The 22,019-nt window shown below is 37.0% G+C and overlaps 1 protein-coding gene across 4 annotated transcripts in view; it reads right to left on the bottom strand.

The window, feature by feature from the left end:
• The window catches only part of Nfkb1 (nuclear factor kappa B subunit 1), a 118,534-nt gene that overhangs the window by 22,991 nt on the left and 73,524 nt on the right, over positions 1 to 22,019 (bottom strand). For all 4 annotated transcript variants that reach the window (XM_074041446.1, XM_074041448.1, XM_074041444.1 and 1 more), the window contains 5 exons: positions 13,642 to 13,805; positions 11,772 to 11,930; positions 10,355 to 10,459; positions 8,306 to 8,397; positions 6,763 to 6,901 (listed from right to left, as the gene is read on the bottom strand). In XM_074041446.1, the coding sequence (XP_073897547.1) occupies positions 6,763 to 6,901; positions 8,306 to 8,397; positions 10,355 to 10,459; positions 11,772 to 11,930; positions 13,642 to 13,805 (659 nt within the window). The remainder of the gene's footprint in view (positions 1 to 6,762; positions 6,902 to 8,305; positions 8,398 to 10,354; positions 10,460 to 11,771; positions 11,931 to 13,641; positions 13,806 to 22,019) is intronic.

The raw sequence follows: 22,019 nt of genomic DNA, 5'->3' as shown, positions 1-22,019 counted from the left end.
GAAAGACTATTGATTCTCATGATATCTTTAAATATCTTAAAGGGAAACAGAAATTACTCAAGGAGGAAGAGATGCCATATTTCAAGAAGCATTATGTTTATTCCAATGTGTACAAAGACTAAGACTGACCCTCAGAGACCACAGAGTAGTACCCACCCAATTCCACTCTGCAACATTTTTCTAATTCCCCAAGGTTGATAAATTTGGTGAAAGATCAGATTGGGGCATCAGATTTAGATGCCCCAAAGAAAGGGAATAAAAAAATATGCCTGGACATTTTCCCTTGGTCACCCAAAACAACTATTACCAACCAGCTAGCATTGACTATGCATCTACAATGAGCTAGGGATAAAGAAGCATGACATAATGTCTTTGCTACCAACAACCCTCAAACTTCATTTAAAGTAGTTGGGGAGTTAGTGGGATAGCACCATAATGGTATATGTGTTAAGTTCATGATGCACATTCATGGTATATCAACTTAAATAAGGAAAAAGAAAGGAAGATGTTTTGGTGAGGGAATATGGAGGTGTTTTACAAAGCAATGAAGGATGTACCTAAGGTGCTCATGAGAACATGGTAGACCATTTGGGATGAAGTGAAAGGTTAGTATAAGGAATTCTTAAGAAGTAGGGCTGATTTGGAACTACCCACACTGGGAAGCATCTGGAATATGAACCAAAGTCAGGAGAGTCACTGACTGTCTCAAAGATGTGGCTAGGGTTCCATTTCAAGGAGACTTATCTGTCACTTGTGCATAGGACCCACTAAAGAGACAAAGACAGTATAGGCATAAGGTGATAGAGACATGTTCCTTTCTGCCCATCACAACAACAGAAGTTGGGTGGATCCCAGAAACACAATGAAAGAGAGATCAGTAGGTTCTAGCCACTGATAAAATGGGGGTTTAGAAATCTCAGACCACTATTTGTTTAAAATACAGTGATAGCTTCTGAGATTCTTGACTGTTCAGGTCTAGATGTGATTAGATTTTCTTCCTCATCCTTCATGTGATTCTCTTTTGTTTCTTTTGCTTCTCACTGTCTACACTTCTCACCAGACTCAATGCCCCTTCTGAGTTCTGTTGCTGCTTCTGTGATCTACTCTCATGATCTTGTTTCTTCTTTCTGTTTTCCTTTCTTTCTCTGTGATTTCTTCCTACAATATGTTTTGCTTTTCTCCCTTTTCTCTTTTGGGCTGAAGAAGTGCAGGAGATTTTTTTGTTTATATTACACAAACAGTCAAAATGGTATTCTTTTTTCAGTCAGCAGCCCAATACTTAATTGTCCTATTTCTGATTCTTCAATGTCAGTTTTTGTCATTGTTTATGTTCAGACAGATATTCACTTATTTATAGTTCTGTGGTTGTTTCAGTCATCTCAGAGCTACAGAGAGGCTGTTTACTGATTATCTCATGATCATCTAACTGCAGATGATGGATGAGGGGAAAGCAGGGTAACAAGGTACACATCAACAGTCATTTAAAAATTGAGCATGCCCAGACTTATTACGAAGGCCAAGCTGGGCGAACTCTGAGAAAAATGAGCCTCCAGTAGAAGGGAAGTGTCCTCAAAGTGAAGAAACATTAAAAAATCCTTACCAAAATTTTTTGAAAGATTTATAAAATTTCCCTATCAGTTATACAGTAACTAATTATGAGCTATACTTTTTTAAAATTTATTTTTTATTCTTCACCAATTTATATTTTCTATAGCATTTATTTTTCTTTCTTGAAAAAGTCCTTCATTCAAGCACCACCTTGCAACCATGAATCATTTGTGTATAATTTGATAGATGATAGACATTTGAAATTACTGTGACAGGTATTTTCACATTATTTCTGCTAATCTGATAAAAAAAAGTTATTGCCAGAAAAGAGTGTGGCGAACTCAGATTCCTCAGAATCAATTTGAAGTACCACTTTTAATTTATGATTTTATTAGTATATAATAGTTGCACAGGGAGCCATACCTTTTTTTTTTTCATTTTTCTTTTATTATTCATATGTGCATACAAGGCTTGGTTCATTTCTCCCCCCTGCCCCCACCCCCTCCCTTACCACCCACTCCACCCCCTCCCGCTCCCCTCCTCAATACCCAGCAGAAACTATTTTGCCCTTATCTCTAATTTTGTTGTAGAGAGAGTATAAGCAATAATAGGAAGGAACAAGGGGTTTTGCTGGTTGAGATAAGGATAGCTATACAGGGCATTGACTCACATTGATTTCCTGTGCGTGGGTGTTACCTTCTTGGTTAATTCTTTTTGATCTAACCTTTTCTCTAGTTCCTGGTCCCCTTTTCCTATTGGCCTCAGTTGCTTTAAGGTATCTGCTTTAGTTTCTCTGCGTTAAGGGCAACAAATGCTAGCTAGTTTTTTAGGTGTCTTACCTATCCTCACCCCTCCCTTGTGTGCTCTCGCTTTTATCATGTGGAGCCATACTTTTAACTCGTCCTATACACTGTTGATCTCGCATAGAATATTAGCTCATTATAGAAATGTGGAACACAAGAGGGGAGCAGACAATCTGTTCATCTTTAGAGAGGAATCTTACTGATTAACATGGTTTCTAGCAGACAGATCAGTTAATATTCTCCATGTAGTCTTTTTGTTTTTAAAAATACAGATGTTCACAGCTTACATTTCACTGTGAAATGGGAATTTTAAGAGATTATTTTCAAAATATTAGCTGTACTATAAACGGTATAACTTAATGACATGAAGCTAATTTGAAAATTCCACAAAATAAACTTTATAAAAATACCTTCAATTCCCAATCTCCATAGAACTGAACATTGAGATTTTTACACTTGGTTTGTTCATCCTTGTTCAACCTTTGACAGAGGCACCCTGGGATGTACTATGAAATATCACCCTGTTCTAGAAAACATGTAAGTAGCCACTCACTATAAATTCTCCTTTCACAGAAGAAGAAACTGAGCTATGAGTGTTAAGTGACTTTTCTCCAGTCAGGACAGAATGAAGGTTAGATCCAAAGCCTTTATGTAGACTATTACTCTTTGTGAAACACTCCAAAATAGCTTGTACAGTAATACTAGCTAATACTTTAATACCCAATGATTTTAGATAAAAGTTGATGATTTTAGATCACAGTTTAATTCAAAGATAGAAGCAAAAATCTTAGCCTCTCACACTATTTCCTTAAAAGTACTTTATTCTTACTTTTCTGGATTCTGGTTTACCATTTATCCAGGCTATACCTTTCAAAACTTAAAGACTATTATTCTATTTCTTCCTAATCACCATCTTTTCAGATCAAAACGTCCCCATGAGGGCTAGTAGAGTGGCTCAAGTGGTAGAGCTCCTGCCTAGCAAGCATGAAGTCTCGAGTTCAAACCCCAGCTTACTGCGAAAAAAAAATTATAAAAGTCCCCATGGTCCTTCTTGGCCTTCATATAGCAGCTCCTCAACTATCTTTTTCCCTTGCCAATCATTCCTTACTTGATTATTTTATTTGTCTCTCCTGGACCCAACCATCTCCATTAAGCTTTTTGTTTTCTGGTTTTTTTTGGGGGGGTGGGAGGGGCAGTATTGGGGTTTGTACTCAGGGCATCATTCTTGCTAAGCAGGCGCTCTACCACTTGAGCTAATCTGCCAGCCTTCTATGAAGATTTTGCAATGTGCAATGCCAGTGACTACAGAGGACCTAGAGTTCAGGACTGGATGTTTCTCTATAAGAAAAGGACATTTAATATCTATATCTAATGTCTTACTTGATGGCATCCAACTTTATTACTAGCCTTTTAGATTAAAATGACAACTTGGCCAACCAATAAGTCAGTCTACAGATATTTAATGAGCATCTACTATGTGACACATTTTGTGTTAGATGTTGGAGGCATACCAGGGAACACAGAAGATTAAGTCTTTGCCTGACTAAAGAAGGTTTTTCATACTGGGGTTGGGGAGAAGACAGTAGTCACATAAATAAGTAGATAGGACACATTTATATAGTGTTAAAAATAATGAAAAACATAAAATTAGGCAATGAGATAGGGAGTGACTGCAGGGACTGGGGGTAGCTGAAAGTGTGTTCAGTAACTTCTGAGAAATATATGCAATGATTACCTGGCTTATACAATTTGGATTCGTTTCCATATCCTTTAATGTTAAAGCCTGCTACTCTTCTGGCCACATAGCCTGGAAGGATGATTTCTCCTTCAGTATATTATCCTTTTTTTTTAATAAAGTAAGGTAATCTGTTACCTTAATAAGACAGTTCTAATATCATTATGACTCAAACACAATACATACATGTTGGCTATTCTTTCATTTGGAGTCAACAGTTATTTCTTCTATTTTTTTTCCAGATGGTTCTTATATTATTGCATTAAGTAGGGCTTTTAATCAGTGATAGCTTAGAAGATGTGTGCTTAAAGCTTATGGGTACAATTCTGAACTTTCAAGGAACCTCAACCAGCATCAGAAAGCTACCACTACAATGGGGGTAGAATGACGTGCTCTAACATACCCTTGCTATATTGTACATCACTGATGCACAATTATTGCTGGGAAAGGTAGACAGGTGACCTAGAAACCAAATTCAGCTGCCAATGTTTTTAGGCTCACACATATGTAGGTAACCTGAGTTCTCTTTTTTCATGGTTCTCCATGTTGGCAAAATAAAAATGACATTATTTTTGAAGACATATTTCAGGAGAAGAAATCTATTTTTTTCCTCAGAAAGTTCTGAGAAATAGCCATATTTCTGTTCTGTATCTACTTTCAGAACTGTGTTTCAACTGAAGTAGTGATTTTCACATTGTCTTGTGCAGATGATAGCATCCAGTTAAGCAGCTCACGAATAAAGTGGAAAGAGGTGATAGTGCCCATGGGAAAGGCCAAGTGGTGGCCTCCTCTCACCAGTGCCCACCTAGCTTTATTCCAGGGTTTCCCAGGAAATCTCATGCAAAAGCAAAAATGTCTCTTGTGCTGACAGTGTTTGCAATCTAGCTGCAAAGAATACACTGCAAATTTGACCCAGCAATGGAGAGGTCACAATCTCAGAAAGAAACACGGACCGGCAGAAGCAGTTTCTAAATACTCCACAGAAGCATGAATTCTAGGAAAGGAAAACCCTCTTCAGAGGCCACCATCATACTTGTGATCACAGGACCCAATATCAGTATCACTCTGTGCTGCCACACCGTTGTGGCTTCTAACCTCAGCCAGGTCCCGGGTGTCCTGTTGTAATCACAGCCTGGCCTTGCTTTCGAGTCCCACTTCTCTCTAATCCAGGGGTTTCTGGTTTTGTTGGTCCCAAGCCCTTTGTGCAGTCTAGTGAATTCTATGGATCTCTTCTTAGAATCATGGTTTTCAATATGGAACACCCAAAACAGGGGTACAAAAGAAGCTAACTGTATTAAAGTTTATTACTATCTTGGATTCCATGGGGTTAGTGGACTTGAATATCTGTGAATAATTATCCAGTTTGATACTTGTTATATTCCATTCCAAGAGCCATCTCCTTGCTGAATTTCCCATTTTGCTTTCTCTAGAGTTTCAGTCCTGCTTTTTGATCAGCCTACTAGGAATTTGCACTCGAATTTCCTGCAGGAAACTAAACTGCAATGTATTTTAAACTGAGCTTCTCATTTTCCACCCAAATCTACTTTTCCTCCCGTGTTCTTTTTATCTAGTCAACCCATATCATAAGCTCCCCAGTTTGGGAATCCTTGAACCATCCATGACTCCTGAATCTCTCCTCCACTTCCCACCTCACCAAATATCCAGATCCTCACCAGATACCACATTTGTCTCTTGGGCCCACTTCTCCTTATACTTCTAAGCACTGACTCCTTTTCTCATCTCACCATTGCTCCCTTGGAGTCATGCATTAGTCTTCTGATTCTGTCTGCTCCCAGATAGTACCTTAAGTGTCAACATAAAAAAGTCAGGATCATTGACCTAAACACAGGCAAATCTGGCCAACCCTCTTCAGGATCAATGCAAGACCCTCTGCTGCCAATTACAGCCTTCCTCAGCCCTGCTCTGGCTTTTCTCACCTGCCTTGACCTTCCTTAGTACACCTCAGCACTCATAAGGACCACTTCTCCCTGAGCTAACACCAACTATCACACCTCTGTCCTTGAGCACCTCAACTGTCCCAAGCTTAGGAAACTCGTGTTTATCTTGACCTCTATCCCAAGTAACGCCTTCATGAAGAGGCCTTGTTTTTGAAGGCTTCTTTAGAACCAAGTGATCCAAGGTCGTCACCACGATATTCTCATATGCATGTTTGGATGCTTCACTTTGGATACTTTTTTAAATCATAATTTGCACCATAACTATTTAAGGAGAATAGAATCTCTCTTTCTTGAAGTGTCTTTTGTGAGGAAAATGACTACAACACCTTATTCATTTTATGGTGTTGTAATGCATGGCAGTGGAGTTTGCCACTCAGTTCCTTAGCTGCCTGCTAAGTGGCTGATTCTTCCAATCAGCATTATTTTTCATCTCAACTGCCTAAACCCTGAGTGACTCAACAAATATTTAGATTCCCAATTCAAGTTCCTAAATGTCTGAGTTTTTCACATGAGTTTGGTGGAGGTAACATTACTTTTACAGGCTAAATTAATTCCATGACCTCAAAGTAGTATATTACCTGCCTCTTTTCTAATAATTAGTAATGTGGGTCCTGGGACCTGTTTCTGGGAAGATGTGCAAAGGAGGTGGCTAACTGATCTTTCCTAATAAGCTGTCCTCTTTTCAGAACAAGCATAAGAGTCTAAACAATTGAATTACCTTTGATTTCCGGGTAGTAGAGAAAAGGTTTTGGTTCGCTAGTTTCCAAATCAGATTTCCTCCGAAGTTGGACAAACACAGAAGCTGGTTTCGTAATGTTGACATCCTTATACTTTGGAGTTTTGAAGACAATGGCAAACTGCAGAGTACAAGGACCCAAATGTTGGTGTAACACTACATATTTTGTAGCAATGGAGCATATTAAATATATTCTTTATAGTCTTATTTATACCCAATTCTTAAACCAAGTGTGCTAAACAACATAGCACCCTGAGAAAAGTTCCAAAGTCAGTGAAATACAACAATGTGCCAATGGATTGCAAATCTCTATTATTTCATAATATTTCAAATGTCTTCTAGTTGTAAATGTCATACATATAAAATTCAGTACATATACTTCTTTCTTCTTGTCTGAATTTTCCTTAAAAGCTCTCAAGATCATTTATAGCCACATCAGAAAAACTGGATAGTGGGAGAAAGATGAGGCAAGGGGTACAAACTTATCAGCAAGCCAATAATAAGGAACAGAAACTAAACCTGCTGGAGAGGCATCCTAACATATCAACTCCTGGTAGGGTCACAATAGTTAGGCATTTTAACATTTTTAGTTTGGTTCATTAACTATGTAATATATTACAGGGATCAAGATTTTTTAAATGTAAAAGGTGTACATAATGGCAAACAAATAATTCTCTTTTCCATTCTTATCTACCATCTATATATTTCCTGAGTGTGCCAGCACCCCTGAAGTATACTATTATTATTTTTTCTTTTTGGCAGTACTGGGGATTGAACTCAGGGCCTCGTGCTTGCCAGGCAGGTGCTCTACCATTTGAGGCCACCATCTCTCCTATTATTAGTTACTTATGTCACCTTCCAGAGTTTCTCTGTGTGTATATACACAGAATCATTTTACATACTTTGTTCTATATTTATCTTTAAAACATTTAGCATTGTATCTTTTATTCTTTTCAGTAACTGCATGATATTGCCTCATATAGATACACCATAATATTAAATTTAACTTATTTACTAACTAACATTTGGATTGTCCCATTTTTTAAAAAAATAGTATTTCTTAACCACTCATAAGGAAGTAATCAGAGTTTTCATCTCCTGGTCATGTAATCATTTGACACTGGGAAATCTTGTCTTCAGAATGACATCAGCTTCTGCTAGAAGACTCCTGCTTTCAACACAAAGGTACAATATCTTTCAAAGGTACAATACTTTTTCAAGTCTTACCATAACTGCTCCATAGAATACCTAAGATATTTTCACTGATGGACCTAAGAGACACTGCCTTAAGGACTAGAGGAAGACACACTAAATGAAATGCCTCAAAGATAATGGTCTAGTAGAACCTTGCCAATAATTCTATGGCAGGGAACTTTTCTGATGACCTGCAAGTCTTAAAAATAGTATTATTTTATGGATGTGAAGTAAATTCTTATGATTTTTCCTTTGTCATATATGGAAACTAAGTTCTGAATTTCGACAAGGCAGAAAACATAAAATGTTAATACAATAATAATTCACTTACTTGTCTATGGACATCTGTGGGAGAAAAATCTCCAAATCCCTCCCAAACTCCACCGTTTTCCTCCTCTTCATAAAATCGAATCTGGATGTCATCTACAAATAGTCACATCAGGTGTGTAAGTGTACACAATGTATTAATGACTAAAAACATGCTGAGAAATAAGACTTGTTCAAGATTCTACCTACTATGTTCTCAAACTTTTTTGACAATAATTAATATAAATAGATTTTTGAGTCCTTTAAAATTTTTGCAAATAACTGACTTTTAAAATTATTTGCCATTGGAATGGGCCCTGAGTTTCATTTACAATGGCAGAATATTACTTTTAACTAATTAGAGCTTTCTCTTAGTCAATACTTTGGCCTTTTTACTTCTTTATCCTTAAACCAATTAACTTCAGAGAAACATGGCAGATGATGGAGGAATATCACAATCCCCAAAAGTGGTTCAAGCTAATATACAGATGTACATAATTACTAACCTATATAAGGTTTACTATATGACAAATGTTCTAAGTGCTTTATGTGTAAATATTAACTTGCTTAGTCCTCCAAACAACCCCGTGATGTAGGTGTACTATTATTATCATTACCCTCATTTTATAGAAGAAAACCTAGGATCTGGACAGTTTCTTAAGAACACCTACTAAACAGAGGAGACAGGCTATGAACATAGACATCAGTTTCGGAGTTCATGCTCTTAAGCACTGCCTCCCTATAATGCTTCACTAGTTCATAATGAGTAAGAGTCAAAATATGATGGTCAGTCCTTTATGGTTAAATTAGAATGACTAATTTCACACTCTTGTCATAGACTCTATTTCTGCAAAAATATGATAATATAACTCAAATTGGCATCTCTTTGGCTTTACTTCCCATTTCATAGGAAGGACCATACTACTAAGTTTATATTTCTATTTTAATAGCATTTTAGAAATATTAGGGTTTGATAAAATATCTCCTTGTCACCTTTGCCTGTAGGATGACCCTGGAGTTAGTTATTTAGACTCTTTAAACCAATTTTAAGAATTCTTACTAAGCCATTCCAATACAATGATAATGACTAAAAACTATATAAACAAACAGGGATACTCAGACTGTGTTTACTCCTGGCATGTACACTCCTGGTATGTATACCCAGGAATTTGGAAATAAGTATTACACAGATATAGGGGGTTGGATGAGGCCAATACCAGGGTAAGACAAGAAAAGTTTCTGGATAAAGAATATATGTATTTATATCTAACAGTCTGTTCGTATTTTTTTCTGACTTTATGTACCAGGGCATTTAACCTCAAATGAGAATTTTTAATTTTTTAAAATGTTTTTGGTGGTCCTGGGTGTTGAACTCAGGGCCTTGTGTTTGTTTAGGCAGATGCTCCACGACTTGAACCACACCTCCAGCCCTTTTAGTGTTGGTTATTTTTCAGATTAGGTCTCACTTCAGGCTCAGGCCAGCCTGCACCATGATCCTCCTATTTGTGCAATTTATCAATCTTGTAATATATATCTAATGACAGTATAAGCCAAGAACTCTTTCTCAAAGTACAAATTGTGAGAAAAATGTGCTCTGAGAACTTCCCTGTAGTCGTTATTCTCTTTCCTTTTCCTACCAACCATCATAGTAATGTGGAAGTATTTGTTACAACAAAGCACCACAAAATAAACTGAATCAATAATTTTATGGTATGGAAAACGGATTTTCTGTGTGAGTTTGTACATATGTTAAGCATGCACAATGACAACTCATTTATTTTAGTTTAAATGAGTGTAGATAACAAAGCTCTATTGAAGTATAAAATTGCTGAAAGTCACTGATTATAATCATCACTGTTTTCTTATTTCTCTTTACTATTGTGGAAAATTTTAAAATGAATTATATAGTTGAGTTTTAAAAATAACAGACAATTTACACTTGGAAAATGTGGGATGTGTAAATGTTTTTAAGGGGTTCTATGGAAAAAGGGGACATTTCTAGTCTGTTGCTGAAAAGTGACTCACAGACACTGAGGTTTCTATTTCACTACTTGAGATCAGAATGTACACTCACCCTTCTGAACTTTGTCACAGAGAAGATAAATTTCTTCCCCTCCAGTTACACATCCTGCTGTCCTGTCCATTCTTACAATTTTCAAGTTGGATGCATTGGGGGCTTCTGTTCAAATGGGAAAAACAATAAAATTCCTAGTTTATCCTCAGCTTTAGCAGCCAATCCCTTATGAGGGCACCTGCCCTTACCACACATTACCTAAACAAAGTTCAAATAGATGCTTTTAGTCCTAACTTGAACAAAGTCATAAATAAAACAAGAAGGACTTCCAAGATCCTCAAGTATGTCTTGGGCATAGACCATTTATTATCACCAAAACAGATGAAGCAGAAAGGAATGGTTGATGTAGAATACATGATGGTATTTATTTCTCTCTCTAACACAGAAAGATAGAATGATACAGAAAGAGATAGAGCTTTTCTGATGTTCCAGGAACTGGTGGATTTCTGGAATTTCAATTAGGTTAAGATTTTAACCCCAAACTTGTTTCCATGCTAATGTCATGCCATTTACAAGAGTCCTAAAAACTTTAGAAAAATATTATTTTCTTAAGCTACATCTTAGTTTTTTTATTCTATAAAGAAAAATGGAGATGTTGTATTTCCTTTCCCCAAACTAAATTAGGATTTTGTGTGGTTAGGGGGAAAGTTTCATGTGGTAATAGTGTAAAGCTTCCTTTTTTTTTTTTTTACTCCAACACAGCTGCATTTTAAGGTAAACTGTGGTATATGAGTCTGTATCATTTTATAAACTTTTCACTTCCCTTAAAACTTATTTAAATTAGAGAAATCAGTTAACTGTTGTGCTTGGAGCATGGAGTTTTCTACTTGCACCAAATTCTATAAAATTTAAGTGAGTTTAAGTATTGTACTCACAGGCTTTCTAGAAATATCTGTTTAATAACTTCCATACAAACTGAGCAAGAGAGTTGCATGTTAAATGCTGAAGACCACTGCAAACTCTTTAAAAGGTCTAGGAACTATACACTGAAAGAGAATTTTGATATATTCTGCATTCAAATAAATTGAACATCCTTTCTTGAGAAAGCTAGTGTCACACAGGAATGAAGATGGAAACGAATAATAGTTGTCTTTTATTAATTTATCTTCAGAGGCCCCAAGGAAAAAACAAGATACTTTTAAGAGCACCAATGATCTCTCTTACAGTAACATATTCATAAATAAGACATTTGGTATTGCATGCAGACTATGTGCATCTGAGAAAAGAGAACTACGTTTATCAAACTCTTCTTAAGATATTTAAACATCAACCTTCTAAGCTAGATCATAGTATTCACATTTTGTAGATGATAAACCCTAGGCTCAAAGTGGTTAAGTTACTTTCTGCAGAGTTCAGAGCTGGTTAGTAAATGCAGGATAGGACTGGAGCTGCCTCCCCTTAGGAGTCAAGTACTTACTGCTGTCATAGATGGCGTCTGATACCACGGGTTCCAGACGCCTTGTGAAGCTCCCAGTGCTGTCAGGGAGAAAAGCCGTGAACATGAGGCGCACCACGCTGAGATCCATCTCCTTTGTCTGCTGCAGCGCTGCTTGCCGGATAAGCTCCTTTTCTTGATCTAGGATCACACAGCACAGACGTCACTCCCAGAGGAAGTGGAAAGTGTGAACATTTAACATGGCATGCTTTTATAAAGCCCAAATAAAGAACATGAAGTTAAAAACCCACTTTTTCTCTCCTAAAATTCTTCATACTGCTCCTTTGGAGAAGTGCAGTTTAACATGAAAAGACAGAATGGGAAACAGTTGAAAATGCAGACCATGGCCAGTTCCTGGCAGGTCAAACATGCCAGTGTACAGAATTTGAACTTTATAGGCAATGGGAAGTTCCAAGAAGTCATGAGATGTAAGCTTTAGTAAGATCTTTTCAGCCATCAAGTGTAAACTGGGTAAGAAGTGGGGAGGGGTAGGGACCAGAGAGAAGACTACTATAACTGGAGCAATGGAATGGAGTGAGGAGTGGAATGCCAGGGAGTGCAGAGAACAGCTGGACCACACACTGGAGATACAGCACAGCTGGGAAGGAGGAGACAAAGACGATGTATACTAGCCAAACAGTGTGAAAACAGCCAAGGTGCTCAAACTGATGAATGGATAAAGAAATATGGTATACATACAGTATGGAATATTACTCAGCCATAAAAACAAATGAAATTATATTGTTTGTAGGAAAATGGATGGAAATGAAGATAATCATGCTGAGTGAAATAAGCCACGCTCAAAATGCCAACTACTGCATGCTCTTGCTCATCTGTAGAACCTAGATCTAACACGATGACAATAATAAGAGACAATAATAATATGTGTGTGGGGAGTCAATGTGAGGGAGGGGGAAAAGGAAATGACACTGAGGAGTGAAGAGGACGGAAGTAAACTACATATATACACATGAGGACAGCAGAATGAAGCCCACCAAACACTGCTTGAAAAAGGTGGACAAAGAGAGGGGAGAATGGAAATATAATGAAGGGGATGAGCTTGTTCAAAGTACACAAATATGGAATTAGCACAATGAAATTCCCTTCATTATTAACGTACACTAATTCAACAATAAAATGAAAATGAAAAAAAAGACCATGTGTAGGCTTTGAGTCTGGATGTCAGAAGATGAAACATGGTTAGTGGAAAATGATAACCAGTTTTGGGTTGTTTGAGTATGAGATGATAACTGTAGGACCAGACTAAAGGAAAAAATGTAAAAGCAGAAATGACAGATGTGGTGGGACAGGGGATGGAGTTGAAAGAAAAAAATTGAGTAAAAGCAAGATAACAGAAAACCATAGCATTTTAATGCTAAAAATAATAGTTTATATGTATCTGAAGAACACTAAGAAAGAAAAACTTTACCATACAGTTGGTTGGGGAGTTGTAACAGAGGAGATCTTCTTTGGACATATTATGCACTGGTTTTAACAGGTTGAAAAGGGAAAGGTAGGAGCTTTTGGCGAGGAAGACACAGATGAAGGCATGAATATGTATCTGGTGTTCAGAGAGCAGTGACAGAGAAAGATGATTGCAGGGGGGCTGGAGAAGAGGCTGGGGAAGTGGCTGAGGTCAGATGGGGAGGGCTTTGTACACCAGGCCACAGAGGTATTGATTTTATTACAGAGGCAGCAGATGCCATTAAAGGTATGGAGCAAGCAAAGACAGGAGTGGTGTGGGAGATAGACTGGAGGAGAAACCCTAGCCATACAGGTGAATGCATAGACCACACATGGGAAAATAAAAACCTGAGTTTCTCAAAGGAGCCAGGCTGGGAGAGATGCTCACCTGTGAGTTGTCGGTCCCCTCCACCTTCTGCCTGCAGATAGCCAAGTTCAGGGTGCACCAACAGTCCAGGATTATAGCCCCTTACACATGCATCCGTCATTCGTGCCTCCAGTGTTTCAAAGACTTTTTTCTTCGTCACATGAAGTATTCCCAAATTTGCAAAGCTGGAGGAAAAAGTATCAGCCGTTAGTAACAACCAAAAGTTAGGCAGTTTGTCACTGGAGAGTTTGGCTTCAATTAGGAAAGTGAATTTAAAAAAAAATACAAAGGCCTTCAAATGTCTTTTCCAAATCTCCTGGACTGGAACATTTAAGAATTCAGTTTTCTTCAATAGTAAAAGGGCAATATATGGCATATACTGCATATTACTCTTGGCAGATCTTCAGCACATAATGTAATCAAACATACTAATATTTCTTTTTTTGGTTGTACTGGGATTTGAACTCAGAGCCTCATGCTTAGCCAGGCAGGCTCTCCACCACTACAGCCATTCCTCTAGTCCAAATGTACTAATATTTCTGCAGAGAAACCTGTAAGTAGACTCACCAAATGGAAAAACAATGACTATTAACAGCTGCATGCCAGGTCAAGTTAGATTTTGCTACCAAATGAGTTTGTGGTAAACTTAGAAGAATCTTTTGGTTTTCAAAGTTTATTAGACTTCCAAATTGTGATTCAGGGAGTGGGGTATATTTGTATAACCATCTTAATAAGGAGGTTTTACCTGAATGCATCTTAGGGTATTTTCTATGGGATTGTACAAAAATAGATCCCAAACATACACAAACTTTTTAATAGGAGGAATATTATATTTGGAGGAATTTTTTTTTTGGATCATCCTTGGGTTTCTGGATGGGATCTTAAATTCTCAGGTTATCTATGAGGTTGGAATTATTTATTACTACCCAAACTGTCATCTAATTCTACATGGACTCAGACCTGAGTATAATCAGGATGAAGAACCTTTTATCACATGAAGGCTATATATCTATACAACCAAGTATGCTAATAAGTGAAATTAAAGCCATCACAGTGATTTTTAAGAAAGTACATAAAATACTACATCTATTCATTTTGTAAAGTACATGAAACAAATACGTATATTCAATAAATGCAATACAACAAACAACAACAAAAAAGCATTTCAGCAAAGACACTCATTCATTCAATATTTATGGAGGTCCTCATTAGTGCTGGGCAGTGTCTGAAGAGCTTTGGTCAGCAGTGGAACAGTGTTTTCCTTCACAGAATGCCTGTGTCAGCACAATGACAGAGGAGACACAAAGGAAGAAGCAAACCACACAATATAATTTAGAAGGTAATAAGTGTTATCAAAGAAAATAAGGGAAGCGTGGGGAACAGGAGAGATGATAGGAAAGGCATCACACTTTAAAATAGGGGGAGCACAAGAAGGCCCTTAGAGAAAGAGGACAACTGAGCAAAGCCTGAAGGAAATGAGGGGAAACATGGATATATGGAACAGCATCACAGCAGAAGGAAGAGTATCTGCAAAGACCCTGAGGTAGGACCAAAATGATATTTCTAAAAGACAACAGTGGCAGAGAGTCAATGAGGGTGGAGTGAAATGAGCAAGGGGTTGGAGTTTGCAGAGGTAAGCACAAGCCCAGATCTTCTAAAGCCTAAGAAGCTTTTCTAAGAACTTTCCTTTTATTAGGAAAAAAAAAGTAGTAGAAGAAAGAGAGATATTGCGAAAACTGGACTGCATGAAACAAGAACAAGCTTCCATGGGAAGCTCAGATAAACTAGGGAAAGAGAAGAGGTGCAGGCAGAATAAAGTGAGCACACACACAGAAGGCCAAACACAGAGGGAGTCATGCATCCAGACAGAGATGAAAAAAAGTGGACAACTGGGGACACGAAGAGAAGAAAATATACCACCAAAATATAAGCTCTCCAGTGTCTAGAACAGTGCCTGGCATGTGGTGTTCAGTAAAGGCCTGCTGAATGTAAGAGTGAAGGCAGTTGAATGCCCTACGCTATGATACATAGACATACATGAAACACTGACTGTACCTCAGAAGCAAAGTGTGTACCACTTTCACTTTGGGGGCAACCAGGGTGTCTCCTGGAAAAATCCATGATAAGCACCTCTGCAGCACTTAGGCCTCTGTAAAAGTGCTCTCACGTATATTATCTAATTTGGTCTCTGGGAGAAAGGTGTCATCCTTATTTTTATGTGAATCATGAAGGATGTACTCCAGTAATAAACAAAACAATATAGAGGTCACTTTTCTGCTTTAGATAACCATGGAGTAACCTAGACTGAATTGAACCTTTCATCTTAAACAACTAAAACACAGAGAAAAAATAATTGTAAGATGCTGGAAAACAGACAGCATAGAACAGTGATCCTTAAGAATGGGAAATAAATCATGTGAATCTTACAATTATCCTGGCTTAGTGCCTAGAGAGGGTTCCAGGCTACAGCACAGGATGGGGGAGCAGCACAGGTTGGGGGAGCACCACCACAGACTGCCAATCTCCCTGAGTACAGAAGACACAGGTGGATATTTGAGGAAGCCAGAGACTAGATTCATAGGCAGAGTAGCAGGGAAGGAGGAAGTGCACCCAGAGACACGCAAAGATCTACTCAAGCCTACAAGTGAGTACTGATTAGCGCATGTATGTGAGGAAACCACTCAAGGTGTTGGAAGCCACCACAAAAGAGTAGCAGGACAATTCATGTAGCACACACAGGGATGCATCAATTGAAGAAACCTCATAATACATGGAACATCCAGTTAACTATTCAGAAGTACTGCCTTAGTAATGGTGTCAACTCAACTCTATACTAAAAGCTTCTTTGGTCTCCCAAAGCTTAAAAGTAAGTCTAGAGTTCCCAAATTTAACTTCATACCAATTCTCAAAAGTATTTAAAGGCATATAAAAATCCTACATACAACAATCCAAAATTCAATAAGAAATTAAGAGTCATGAAAAGAAGTGGAATGATATAACTCATAGAGGATAAAAATCAATCAACAGAACAGATCCAGAAGTGATATAGATGATAGAATTTGTAGACCAGTACATTGAAATAGCTATTGTACATTGATTTTATATGGTCAGAAAGACAGAGCACTAGCAAGTTAAGGAGAGGCATGGAAAATATAAAACAGATCCCAAGCAAAGTTATAGAGATAAACACTGATTTCTGAGAAAAATATACTAGATGGGATCAAGAACATATGAGATGTTACATATAAACTTGAAGATATAGTAATAAAACTATCCAAAATGGAACAGAAAAAAGATTTTTTTTTTTTACAAAAGGGCTGGGGATATAGTTCAATGGTAGCAGTGTGTGCTTAGCATTCAAAGGCCTTGGGTTCAATTCCTGGCACAGGGACTGAAAGGAAAGAAAAAGAAAGAAAGAAAAAATAAGGGAAGAAAGAAAGAAAAGAAAAAAAGTGACAAAAAAATCTTTGAAGAAATATAGCCTGAAAAGTTTTTAAATTTAATAAAAATGTAAGCCCAGAGATCTAAGTATCCCAGTGAACCCCAAGCTCAAGAATATGAAGAAAACTACACTAAGTCCATCGTAATCAAATTACTTAAAACTAGTGATGAACAGAAAATCTGCTAGAGAAAAAAATTATACACTATGACATAGGAACAAAGAAAAGACAGAAAAAAGATTTCTTGTTGGAAACAAAGCAAGCCACATGATAGTGAAGTGATGTATCGTCAGGACAGGAAAGAATAACATTGTCAACATAGAATTCTCCAGTCTTCAAAAACATCTTTGAATAACAAAGATGAAAGCAAGACTTTTTAGACAACAACTGAAAGAATTCATCCTTAGTGCAGGAAAAGTTCAAGGAAGTGCTTCAGGCAGAAGAAAATTATGTCTGCTAGAAATCTTGACGTACAAAACATAATGGAGAACACTGCAAATGTTATGTATGTGTATAAACATAAAATATTTCTTTCCTTATTTAAAAATTTCCTTAAAAGATAACTTGATTGTGTAAAGTAAAGCCAAAGACAATGTACTGTGGGACTTATTACATATTGATGTGAAATATATGACTTAACAGTGCAAGGCCCAGAAAAAGAAAATGCAAGTGTACTGTTAAAGATTCACATAATATACATTAACAGGTCTAGACTATGATAGTAGACTATGATAAGTTCAAGATGTATAGTTTAAACCCTAAAACAACTGCTAAATAGTACAAAGATGTATAAACCCCAAAAGAAAAAAAATGACATCATAAAAATAATCCAAAATAAGGAAGAAAACAAGGAAAAGAGAAACAGTAAACAGAGGAGACAGGCAGAAAAAAATAGCAAGATGGTTGACGTAGTCATATCCGTAATCTCATCAACTATCAACGGCCTAACCACCCCAATTAAAAGTCACAGAGTGTTAGACTGAATAAAAGAACATGACTCAACTATATGTAATATATGTTTATTTTGAATATAAACATACAAATATGTTAAAACTAAGAGGATGGAAAAAATGTTTCATGCTAACAATAGCAAAAGAAAGCTGAAAGTTGTATTACAACAGCCAGAGAGATTTTGGAGCAAACATTACTGAGGATAAAGAGGGCCATTTCAGAATGATGAAAGGGCCAATTCATCAAGAAGATTTAAGAATCCTAAATGTATATGCACCCAATAAAGAGCTTCCCAATACAGGAAGCAAAATCTTACAGAACTGAAAGAAGAAACCGACATGTGTGTGTCTGTGTACTCAGAGATTTCAATCTCACTCTCTCAACAATTGGTAGAACCAGTAGACAGAAAAGCAGTAAGCATGTAAAAGGCTTGAGCAACACTATCAACCAAGTTGACTTAATTGACATTTATAGAACATCAGCTCAGCAACACAAGGATATTCCTTTTTAAGCACACAAGGGAAAATTGCCAAGGTAGACTACATTCTCAGTCATAAAACAAGTAATAAATTTAAAAGGACAAGAATTATGCCAAGTATTTTTTTTATCACAATAGAATTAAATCAGATATCAGGAGCCTAAAGATAATTAGGTTGGAGTATATTTAAATCAAGATTGGCCATGTAATATTAATTGTTGAGGCTGGGTACATGGGTATAACAGTGGCTCAATAGCTATTATTTCTACTTCTATACTTATTTGAAAATTTCTATAATAAAATATAAAAGAAAACAAAACTTATTAGAAGCACATGCAAAGGAAAAAGTTTAGAATTACAAATGCAAATACATGAGAATACAAAATGGTACAATCACTTTGGAAAATAATTTATTTGGCAGTTTCTTATCAAGATAAACATATACTTAGCATATGTCCCTCCAATTCTGTGCCTCAATATTTACTCAAGAGAAACAGAAATTTATGCTCACACAAAAAAGTACTTTATCATCAAATACTGGAAAGAAACCAAATGTCTTTCAAAAGATGAATGGGTAAACAAACTGCATTACACTGATACAATGAAATACTATTCATAAATGCATAATGCTAAATGAAAGAAGCCAGACTCAAAAAAGCTATACATCACACACTTTCACTTACAAGCCCTTCTGAAAAAGGCAAAACAATAGGGCTAGAAAACTCAATAACTGCTAGGGCTTGGAGTCAGGGGAAGAGTTGACTACAAAAGGACATACAAGAATTCTGGTGTTATGGAACTACTCTGTATCTTGATTGTGGTAGTTATTTAAGTATTTGTCAAAATGCATAGAAATGAACATGGAATCTACGGCCATATCACCCTGAGCACATCAGATTTCATCTGATCTCAGAAGCTCAGCAGGGTCGGGCCTGATTAGGACTTGGATGGGAGAAATAAACATGGATACTGTAAGTATTTAATACTTCAATAAATGACATTATTTTTTAAAGAAAGATATCACAGCTAATAAAAAGACTAGGATTACAATCCCATTTCTTACTCCAGATACCATATTCTTCTGCATGAGTGGTTTTCAGCCTGTAATCTCTAGACAAGGAACATCAGCATTACCTTAGAACTTGTTTAAAGCAAATTTTAGGCCTCACCCCAAACCTACTGAACCATAAACTCTGGGGATAGGGCTCAGTCATCTGTGTTTTAACAAACTTCCAGCTGATTCTCATTGTACCCTCAAGTTTGAGAATGCTGGCTTCAGTCAATGAGATCAGACTCTCTGGGAGGGGAGGGCCTGGCATCAGTTTTTTATAAAGTGACTTAAGGTGACTTGAGCTAGCAGCCAGGTTTAAACTCTACACTGGGACAGATGCTTCCATCCTTGTAATCACCCGGGACATGTTGCTGCTCCTGGCTATTTGAACCTCCGTCAGTGGGTTGGGATTCACAAGTGGCCCAGCTCTGTGGTCTTTCTTCATCAGACTAACAATAAACACCCTAGTTTGGAAACTGGTTATTTCCAACCTCAGTCTACACTTAGTCAATCTTCTCTAGTCAGTGCCTTTCCTGTGTGTTAAAGCCTAATGAAATTCCTAATAATCAATTGGTTTGGAACCTATAAATAGCAATTTAATATGGTCTGTCCTTAGCTCATTGAGGCAGTCCTAACATTTCTCCTGTTTACATATCAACTTCTAGTGTTTACTAGTTGGTATACACTGTATATATTACTTGAAATGGGGGAAAGAAGAAGACTTCACCTGGACGTCCATGAAGCAAACAGAGGTGTGGTGATTACTGGTAGAGAAAGTGGTCTACAGCAAAGTCGAGTAGCAGAGTTATTTTCCATTGAATGAAAATGTCAAAGAACTAAAATGTTGTTTTAAAAATGTTTATTTTTGAGGTCAAAATAAAATCCCAAATTAATATGATGATTATGATTATTATTATCAAGAAAGGGAGTAACCTGGGTGTCAGTGGCTCCTGCCTGTAATCCTAGCTACTTGGAAGGCTGAGATTGGGAGGATTGAGGTTCGAGGCCAGCCCAGTCAAATAGTTCCTGAGACTCCCATCTCCAAAATGAAATGGAAGTATGGCTCAAGTGGTAGAGTGCCTGCTTTGCAAGCACGAAGCCCTGAATTCAAATCCGAGTCCCACCAAAAAAAGGTAGTAAGTGCTAACTAAATAAACAAATAAGAAGTAAAAAGACAAAATAAAAGCTAACTTTAAAAAAAACACTAAAACCCAACTCTCCACATTAAACCAATCAAACCTATAATGCAGATTTATTTAAAACATGAATGTTTTAATTTGGATAAAATGGTTTTGAAAACAGAAACTAAGTTTATTAGAGAAAAAGGTAAAGAGAAAGTCTCCAAAAAAAAAAAAGGTAATTCCAGGTCTGTGGTATAGCGCTTGTCTAGCATGCATAAGACCCTGGGTTCAATCTTTAGCACTGCCAAATTAGAAAGATAATTCTTTTGGTTTTGATAATTTAAAGTATGTTTATCGTCTCTGTGTCACTTTTTAGATATCTTTTTTATGTGTTGGATCAGTGCCTTACTTGTGAGGCTATACTCAGTCTAATCTGTATTATTGGAACAGTTTATCTCAGTTCTATTTCTAGTATTGACAAGTCTAAGGAATAACTTTGGCTATCTTCCTAAATTTCTCTATTTGATGCTCTTCTGCAAGTCAGAACTAAATAGTAATAATCAATGTCATACCATAGAAACCTTTGTGGCAAGTTTGCTCATGTACTTCATAATATTAGCTAGAATTATGGAGATATAAAGAGCCTGGAGAGAGATTCTGTAGTCCAACTTTCTGATTTTATAAGGGAAGAAATTAAAGTCTCCACAAAGTCATGTAACTGGCTTTCCAGGTCTACTATTGAGTGACAGAACTGGAAATAGAATTCTGTTTCCAGAATGATAGCATGCTGTTCTTTGTATAAAAAAGCAACAGGTCTAACATTGGAAACAGAGAGAGACACATACAAACAGAGATAAATGAATTATGAAGGAACTAGTGTACTTTGGAAAACACTGTAAGAAAAATTTCTCGCCAAAAACCAAAGAGTACCAATGTTTCATACAACACCGAGCAAGAACAGTTACTGACTCTTGTAACTCTCAGGTGGCAGCTACTTGATTAAATTTCAGTGAACTTTTCTTTCTTCCTTTTAAAAAAAAATTTTAAAAAGTTTTTTTGCAGTATTAGGGATTGAACCCAGGGCCTTGGTTCATAGGCTTGAACCATACCTCCAGCTCTTTATTTTTTTTTTATTTTGTTTTTGAGACAGGGTCTCACTAACTTGCCTGGTCCTTGAACTTGTGATGCTCCTGCCTCTACCTCCCCAGTGGCTGAGATTACAACTGTGCACAAGCTAGGCTCTCAGTCAACATCATGTTGATCAAACTCAACAGTTGCTATATCCCAAATGTTTGCTAAGTGACTGATGAGTGCTCCCAATTCCTGGGCCTCACACCCTGGTATACCTGCAAGAAAGT

The sequence above is a fragment of the Castor canadensis genome, chromosome 9, assembly GCF_047511655.1.
Source record: "Castor canadensis chromosome 9, mCasCan1.hap1v2, whole genome shotgun sequence".
NCBI lineage: Eukaryota > Metazoa > Chordata > Mammalia > Rodentia > Castoridae > Castor > Castor canadensis.
Note: the sequence above shows the minus strand (reverse complement) of the source record. Positions and strands in the feature narration are given on the sequence as shown.